Consider the following 9,398-nt stretch of genomic DNA (forward strand, 5'->3'; position numbering starts at 1 on the left):
TCCCTGCCCCTGCCTTATTTGATCATCAGGCAAAAGGAAGATATACTATTACCAGAGAGGAGACAGATGAGTACAAGAGGAGAGCGGAGGCCGCTCGTCGCCATGCTACAGCTCAGCAGGCGATAGCCGCTGCATCGCAGTACGACCCCAACTATTATTATGGATATCCGCCAGGCCAGCCGTGACCATAGACCAACTTAGGCCAAAAGCCTAAGCTTGGGTGAGTACGTATTTCCCACTGACATTACATTTATACTCACACACTCATTGCTAGATGTCGGTGCTCATAATTTTTCATTATATGATCCATGCTAGTTTATTTTCCTTTTTTATGCTTTCTTCTTGTGTGTTTAATAAACCTTAAGAAAAATCAAAAAAATTAGTTGTAGCTTTTAATCAGTTTAATTTCCATGCTTGTAGTAGTAATTAAAAACAAACCCCAAAAAGATTTCCTGTTCTTCTTTTGCTTGTTGGGAGCTTTCCCGTGTAAATAGTTTTATTTCTTTTCTTTTCTTTGGGGGTCGATAGGAGAAGGCCATAATTAAATTATTGAAGTGGCTCTTATATGCATTATTGTTTATCTGACAAAAGAGCCCATATTGCCTTGTCTTTTCCTATTTATTGAATGCTTGCAGATTCCAGCTTAGTCCAATGCACGTGCACTATTATTATTAGTCACATCATTCGGTCGTGCAAGTGAAAGGCAATTATGATGATATATGATGGACTGACTGAGATGAGAAAAGCTGGTATGAACTCGACCTCTTTTGTTTTTTGTAAATATGATTAGTTCATCATTCCTGATTCAGCCTATTATGGATAAACATGTTTGCAATGACAATTAGAGATCATAGTTTCTTGTGCCATGCTTGATTAGCTATGAGTTATAATGGTTTACCTTGCGTGCCCACATGCTATTGAGATAGTTATGATGTGGTATGATAGGATGGTATCCTCCTCTGAATGATTTAAGTGACTTGACTTGGCTCATGTTCACGCATGTAGTTGAAACAAAATCAACATAGCCTTCATGATATTTATATTCATGGTGGATTATATCCTACTCATGTTTGCATTCGGTGTTGATTAATTTTAATGCATGTTCATGACTGTTGTCGCTCTCTAGCTGGTCGCCTACCAGTCTTTTGCTAGGCTTCACCTGTACTAAGCGGGAATACTGCTTGTGCATCCAAACTCCTTAAACCCCAAATTTATTCCACATGAGTCCACTATACCTACCTATATACGGTATCTACCTGCCGTTCCAAGTAAATTTGTATGTGCCAAACTCTAAACCTTCAAATACATATCATGTTTTGTATGCTCGAATAGCTCATGTATCAACTAGGGCTGTCTGTATCTTCCATGTTAGGCGGGCTATTCTCAAGAGGAGTGGACTCCGCTCCTCACTCACGAGATAAATGGCTAGTCACCGGGATGCCCAGTCCCATGCTTTATGCAAACTAAATCAAAATAATTGCAAAGAAAACTCCCCTTGGGACTCTTGTTAGTTGGAGGCACTCATTGTTTCGAGCAAGCCATGGATTGATGCTTGTTGGTGGAAGGAGGAGTATAAACTTTACCATTCTGTTTGGGAACCGCCTATAATGTGCGTTGTATGGAAGATATCGCCATCTCTTGGTTGTTATGTTGACAATGAAAGTATACCGCTCAAAATATTATTCACCTCTGTTTCAAAACCGAGCTCTGACACCTCTACAAATCCCTGCTTCCCTCTACGAAGGGCCTATCTATTTATTTTTATGTTGAGCCATCCCCCTCTAATTAAAAAGCATCAGTTGGAGAGCACTGCTGTCATTTGCATTCATTATTTTTAGTTTACATTGAGTATTACTTGACTAGATCTCTTTTACCATGAATTACAATGTCTAGTCAGTCCTTGGTCTTTAAAGGTGCTCTGTATTTATGTTTTGCGGTCTCAGAAAGGGCTAGCGAGATACCATCTTGTTATATCATATTATGTTTGTTTGGGAAAGTGTTGTCATCCGAGATTTATTATTATTGCTCGCTAGTTGATTATGCCATTGATATGAGTAAACTTGAGACCTAAGCGTTATTGCGAATGTGGTTAGTTATAATCTTTGTTGAAAACTTGAATGCTGGCTTTACATATTTACAATAACAAGAGCAAACAGAGTTTGTAAAATTTTTTCTTTATCACTTTCAGTTTGTCAACTGAATTGCTTGAGGACAAGCAAAGGTTTAAACTTGGGGGAGTTGATACGTCTCCAACGTATCTACTTTTCCAAACACTTTTGCCCTTGTTTTGGACTCTAACTTGCATGATTTGAATGGAACTAACCCGGACTAACGCTATTTTCAGCAGAATTGCCATGGTGTTATTTATGTGCAGAAACAAATGTTCTCAGAATGACCTGAAACTTCACGGAGCAACTTTTTGAAAAATATAAAAATACCTACAAAAGATGAAGGCCAGGGGGCCCACCACCTCTCCACGAGGGTGGGGAGCGCGCCTGCCCCCTAGGGCGCGCCCCCCTACCTTGTGGGCCCCTGTTGTCTCTCCGACTCCAACTCCAACTCTATATATTGTGATTCGGAGAGAAAAATCAGAGAGAAGAATTCATCACGTTTTACGATACGGAGCCGCCAAGCCCTAGAACCTCTCGGGAGGGCTGATCTGGAGTCCGTTCGGGGCTCCGGAAAGGGGAATCCGTCGCCATCGTCATCATCAACCATCCTCCATCACCAATTTCATGATGCTCACCATCGTGCGTGAGTAATTCCATCGTAGGCTTGCTGGACGATGATGGGTTGGATGGGATCTATCATGTAATCGAGTTAGTTTTGTTAGGGTTTGATCCCTAGTATCTGATAACCCACAAGTATAGGGGATCGCAATAGGTTTCGATAAGTAAGAGTGTCGAACCCAACGAGGAGCTAAAGGTAGAACAAATATTCCCTCAAGTTCTATCGACCAACGATACAACTCTACGCACGCTTGACGTTCGCTTTACCTAGAACAAGTATGAAACTAGAAGTACTTTGTAGGTGTTGTTGGATAGTTTGCAAGATAATAAAGAGTGCGAAAATAAAAGCTAGGGGCTGTTTAGATAAATAAACAATAAAGTAAATATAGCGAGTGTGGAAAAGTGGTGGTAGGAGTTGCGAAATTGCCCCTAAGCAATTGACTACTTTACTAGGCCGATAGCAAGTATTATGTGGGAGAGGCCACTGCTAGCATGTCATCCCTGACTTGGAATTCTATGCACTTATGATTGGAACTATTAGCAAGCATCCGCAACTACTAATGGTCATTAAGGTAAAACCCAACCATAGCATTAAGATATATTGGTCCCCCTTCAATCCCGTATGCATCAATTTCTATGCTAGGTTGAAGTTTCTGTCACTCTTGCCCTCCTATACATAGTCCTATCAACATACAACTAACCCTAGGGTGTGATCCACGCGCACAATCATATGATGGACACCAAAGGACAGCAACATAACCACAAGCAAATTAAATCAATCATAGCAATTCATCAACCACCGATAAGACAACGAAAATCTACTCAGACATCATAGGATGACAACACATCATTGGATAATAATATGAAGCATAAAGCACCATGTTCAAGTAGAGGGTACAGCGGGTTGCGGGAGAGTGGGCCGCTGTAGATAGAGGGGGGAAGGTGATGGAGATGTTGGTGAAGATCGCGGAGGTGTTGGTGTAGATCGCGGTGATGATGATGATGGCCACGGCAGCGTTCCGGCGCCACCGGAAGAGAAGGGGAGAGGGGGCCCCTTCGTCTTCTTCTTCCTTGACCTCCTTCCTAGATGGGAGAAGGGTTTCCTCTTTGGTCCTTAGCCTCCATGGCATGGGAGGGGCGAGAGCCCCTCCAAGATTGGATCTGTCTCTCTGTCTCTCTCTGTTTCTGCGTTCTCAGATTCCTCCCTTTCATCGTTTCTTATATTTCCGGAGATCCGTAACTCCGATTGGGCTGAAATTTTGACACGATCTCTATCCGGAAATTAGCTTTCTTGCGGCGAAAGAAGGGCATCAACCGCCTTACGGGGTGGCCACGAGGGTCAGGGGCGCGCCCCCTACCTCGTGGGCCCCTCGAGCATCGTCTCGCGTGGATTTTTCTTCCCAAAAATCATATATATTCCAAAAAAAATCTCCGTCAGTTTTTATTCCGTTTGGACTCCGTTTGATATGGATATTCTGCGAAACAAAAAACATGCAACAAACAGGAACTGGCACTGGGCACTGGATCAATATGTTAGTCCCAAAAATAGTATAAAAGGTTGACAAAAGTATATGAAAGTTGAATAATATTGGCATGAAACAATCAAAAATTATAGATACGACGAAGACGTATCAGCATCCCCAAGCTTAATTCCTGCTCGTCCTCGAGTAGGTAAATGATAAAAAAATAATTTTTGATGTGGAATGCTACCTAACATAATCTTGATCATATGTCTAATCATGACATGAATATTAAGACACAAGTGATTCAAAGCAATAGTCTATCATTTGACATAAAAACAACTAGTTGACCCGTTGCGCCCAATGACGCAGAGACCCGCTAAAGACATGTCGATGAAAATAGTTTCATTTTGCAAGGACATATTCGATACTGGTAGTAGAATGGCCACGTGTTAAATCATACGATATTGAGACCATGTTTATTCCATGTGCGCGATGAAAAGATATTCAAGGTTTAGTTGTGGGCAAGCACATATGGCAACAAATTTAATCTCTTTTAGTCTGGATAAACGGTAGCTTGTTGTCTACAATGAAATGCATATACACATAAGTCCCATTTGAGACAATATATATGTAAATCTATGTTTTACTTTGTTTAGTTATGGGCAAGCACATATGGTAACAAATCTAATACCCTTTAGCAGCAAAAAACGATGGATTGTTATCTACAATGAGATGTATGTACACATTATAATTTGGTAGCACAAAGTCCCATTCAAAATCATGGCATGTTGAAAATATTTCCATTTTCAGCAACTCTGCTTTAGAAACTACACCCAGGAAGAATTTACATCTTAGTCACATTGGAAACCATACGGCGTTAGTTATGCTGTTTACAGAGACAAACGTTGCAGGTAACAAGGGACTTTTAATAGAATCATCACCAGCTCTCACAACCTGGGTAAGTCTCAGTTCTGCATCTACTATAAACAAAAATATCATAATAAATTGAGGCTAAACCTCTGTGCCTATGGTAAACAAAAGGAGGGAAACACACCATAATTCTTAAAGGACCTATCCTAGGATGCATTTGACCGCTGTACCATCCTAAAAGTCCTTCCTGATGCTTCTTAGCTGATCGCCCTGCGTATGAGATTTTGTGCCACCTTCTCAACGCTGTACCATCCTAAACCATTATGACCTACTAAAACCCAACCTGACAAAGTGATCCATTTCAAATTTTCAATACATAACATTTGATGCGTTGTTAATTGCCAAGTTGTTTAAATTTTTGGAATAGAATCATGTGGCCCAAACATATCTTGTATTGCCGTTTACGGAATAAAGGAAATCAAAAATATTTTAACATTAATTTATCTGCCATCCTAACAATAGCCTCATATAGCACCACATCTCTAACCTTAAGCTTTTTGAAAAATGTCATATAAATATTTTGAACAAAATGAATGGCAAACAAAGAAGTAATATATACACATAAAATTCATGTTTACTGGTTTACTATGAATCACTTGATGAAGGAAGCAATTGATTTCAACTATAAGAATGATCATATATTGATCATACTCCTAGTGGCTCCATGGTCAAGGTGAGGTAAGACCTCTGTGGTGACGGGTGAAGCAAAAATATGCGGGTAAGTCTCAAAACTGCTGAACTATACATTATGTTTCATTTCATGAAGCACACTGAACCATTGATACTGCATTAAATGGCTAAAGAACCATAACCTGAAAAGCTGTCATGGTGATTCAATTTCTAAAACATGTGGCTCTTTTTTGTAATGTTGGCCAATTTCAGAAGATACAAAAAAAGGGCATGCAAAGATCATAATCTGAACTAGATGTCTAGAATTTATAGAGAAAATAGATATGATAGTCGAAGCATGAGGCAAAAATTCTTTTAGGTCCTGGCACAAAATCACAAACCCATAATTGATATCCAAAGGTCACTATTTTGAATTCTCGCTAAGCATGGCAGGCAAAGTATTAGAGGATGCAAATGCTTCTATTCTCCTTATTAATTGTTGCAATGTAAATCTGTAAGATATACATGCAATTCCAGCCAGGAACACACTGACCAAATACCATCAAAACCACTATGGGAAATTAAGAATAGGTTCCAACTTTTTGTTCACAGGAAATAAAGTAAGAAAAGAATATACCAAAATTTTAATATGAGTTGTAGAGAGGTGGGGAACCATGATCCTTCTTCGGGAAGAGACACCAACGGCTGGGCGTCGGAGGGCTCTTCTGACACACATAAAGCAGATACATCATCTGCAAACCATGCCCTTGCTCAGGTTGGAGCCTCATTTGAAGAACAGATGCCTATAGAACAAAAACGGGGTCAACGGCCTTGATGCTCTTTCTAGGTGGAAAAGGCCATCATGGAGAAACTTCTAAAGAAATACAATAGAGAACAAATGGCCGTCAGAAGAGTTCAGATAGTTTCCTCAAAACCAGAGCAAAATAATAAATAATAAACAACCATATGTTCACTTGTTTAGGATGTTTTCGGTCATACAGACCACATTTCTGGTCCCTTTCCCACTATATCTTAACTCGTTTTCTGATCACAGCTACACGACCATGTGTCATAAAAATACCAGTTTTGTAGAGAACTTGTCGCCAAATGGTGTATCATTATCAAGAAAATTTGGATGAAGGACTGCCAATTTAGCACATGTGTTTAATCTTATCCAAGTGTTTGAACCCCCAAAAGCATAACATACTAATTCCTTGTCTTCAAATATCATTATGGATGGAAAATAAAAAACAGTGCATTAACCAAATACGTGATGCACTTGTTACTGAAAATTACAATGAGTACACATCAATTAAGCTAAAGAATTTGCAAAGAAAGCCTACCACAGGGGACAGAATCTTCAATGAACTGAAATTGCTCTTTACAATGGTGTTTCAACTAATACCACTAATTTCTGCATACTATAAGTTGTTAATTCTTTTATTTTATAATAGAGAGGATTTTTTGGTCTATTGGTGCATATGCGTTATGTCTTTCAGATTCCACCAAGATTGTGATAGGACTTGGAGTTACAGGTAAGCTGTGGTCTGTAGTCTGTAATAGGTACTGTAGTCTGTAAGAGGCTCAACGATGAAACATTATTTTTCGAGGGAAGTTGCTTAATGAAAGGAAGAAAATATTTGAACGTAGCTACAGACCCATATCAATCACTATCGGCAGGAATTGGGATGAAGATTGAGAGAGTTGAGAAGAGGGAGAAACATACCTAATACAAATTCCATTGCAGCCTTCTTTCATTTCACTCGTCACCAATAAGCATGCTGTTGACATTAGGTGCCAAGTTGCCTCTTGAATATCCACGAGGAATAGCAGCAACAAGAAAACCCTGAAATTGTATTTAAATAGCTCAGCTAACTAACCATGGTGTAGCAAAAGTAAAATGGCCATATCTAGGCAAGAAGTTTCGGCCAAAAACTAATGCAGCATGGTACGCGAAAATGCATCATAAGACTAATTAGTTAGTTCCTTAATCAATGGATAGTTTCCACTTTTCCCAACCTGATTATATTTTTTCTGCATTTAACTATACTATTCTAAGTAACCTACCACATAGAGCAACAAAAAGTACCATGGCATGAATGATACACAAACTAACATACCTAGAATAAGCAATCAAGTGGCCTAAACATATGTATTAAAGTAGGAAGGGATGGGAAATGGCAGTCCATGTGAACTAATTACCTGGCTGGAAGCCATTGCAGAATGTCAGGTGAAGAGTTATCATGGCCAATATACAAGAAACAGATTTCAAGAGTTCCCCAAATCAATTCACCAGAACCAAGATGGACACTGCATGTACAAAGTTGAGATTTGAAAGACATTAACACAATAAAATCATTGTGTTGAAGGACGATTTTAGGTGAAAAAAAACTGCAGGAAAACATTGTGTTAATCTCTGCAACATCTTATTATTAAATTTATCACACCTTATTAAAACATTAGTTTGTACCAAGACGAATAGATGCCGAGTCTGTACTGCGGCAAAACCATAAGCGCTCACAAATTAGAGAGCAAAGAATAGTAGTACCTAATATGCTAACATATTGCCTTAATGTAGTACTGCACTATTAATACCTGAAAATGGTACACGTGATTTAGAGGAACATAATATACATGATGAGCAAAAGAAACTTTTTTATGCTGGTATATGCTAGGTTGCAACAGAAATTTAAGAAGCTGATATGCTGCAGTATACTGTACTTGATAATCTGAATAGTCCAGAATAATTATTTGTTTGCTTTCAGTCACTTAATCTGCAGCAGAAGGGAAGAAAAATGCAGGAAAATAACAGAAGGTGCTGAAAGGACATGGGACAAACATAGACTATGGGGACAAACTGAAATTGCTAATCGTGATACTTATTACCTGAACAGACATTCACATTCATTGGTGTGGCACTTAGTCGTAACTAAAATGCACGGATATTGGTGTTCCACAGTAATAGACACTTGAAGCCCCATGTTGTAATTGTAACTGAGCAGAGATATAACAAAATATTACAGATTAGATATTTATTTAGGAGTCAGTGAAGAGCAAGCAGGTTCACCTATTCCCCTGCCTTATCCTCTGGAAGCAAACTGGGAATGCGTTTGCTCCCTGTAGGGTTCAGCAAGGAAGTCTACAAATAATCCCAGCAGGGCTCGCTGAGATATGAGAACAAGCCAAACTTACCATCGAGCCTTTCCAGCCACGGAGATGAGCCGATCCGCCTCCCTGGCAGGCATCCGCGCCTCTCCTCCTTCTCTGGCCAGCGACGCCCGGTTGAGCTCCTCCTTCTGCGGCTTCCTTGCGACGAGGGCTCGCCTCCTCCCGAGGCTTCCTCGCGAGCTGGGGTGGATAAGGACCTCAGGAGATGGTGGATCTCGCCGAAAGAACTGGCAGAGCTTTTGGGGCTGCGGGGGGAGGGGGGGGGGGAGTAAGGACCGGAGGAGGGTGGTGGCGCGGCGGCTGCATTGACGACGGAGGCGAGCCGATCCACCTCCTTAGCAGGCATCCGCGACTGTCCTCCTTCTCCGGCCGGCGACGCCCGGTTGAGCTCCTCCTTCCGTGGTTTCCTCACGACGAGGGCTCGACTCCTGGCTGGGGGGGGGGGGGGGGGGGGGGGGGGGGAAGGACCGGAGGAGGGCGTGGTCGCGCTAGGAGGAAG

General features: G+C 40.8%; 1 protein-coding gene across 1 annotated transcript; it reads right to left on the reverse strand.

Annotated features, from left to right (window-relative positions):
* Window positions 1-4,774: 4,774 nt before the first annotated feature.
* On the reverse strand, window positions 4,775-9,160 carry LOC125507238. The gene is made up of 5 exons (XM_048671887.1): window positions 8,924-9,160; window positions 8,618-8,725; window positions 7,934-8,041; window positions 7,458-7,577; window positions 4,775-6,605 (listed from the first exon to the last, which is right to left on the reverse strand). Exons 1-5 carry the CDS (start codon window positions 8,974-8,976, stop codon window positions 6,575-6,577), a joined length of 420 nt encoding a protein of 139 aa, XP_048527844.1. The 5' UTR covers window positions 8,977-9,160; the 3' UTR covers window positions 4,775-6,574.
* Between the last annotated feature and the right edge of the window lie 238 nt (window positions 9,161-9,398).

This window comes from Triticum urartu, chromosome 1 (genome assembly GCF_003073215.2).
Source record: "Triticum urartu cultivar G1812 chromosome 1, Tu2.1, whole genome shotgun sequence".
Lineage (NCBI taxonomy): Eukaryota > Viridiplantae > Streptophyta > Magnoliopsida > Poales > Poaceae > Triticum > Triticum urartu.

Bases quoted from the DNA above. Each gene is read 5' to 3' on its own strand.
- LOC125507238 (XM_048671887.1), bottom strand. From the start codon at position 8,976: ATGCCTGCCAGGGAGGCGGATCGGCTCATCTCCGTGGCTGGAAAGGCT. The intron at 8,726-8,923 runs GTAAGTTTGGCT...ATCTCTGCTCAG, and splicing joins GTGGCTGGAAAGGCTCGATG to TTACAATTACAACATGGGGC. The intron at 7,578-7,933 runs GTAATTAGTTCA...ATACAATTTCAG, and splicing joins CTGCAATGGCTTCCAGCCAG to GGTTTTCTTGTTGCTGCTAT.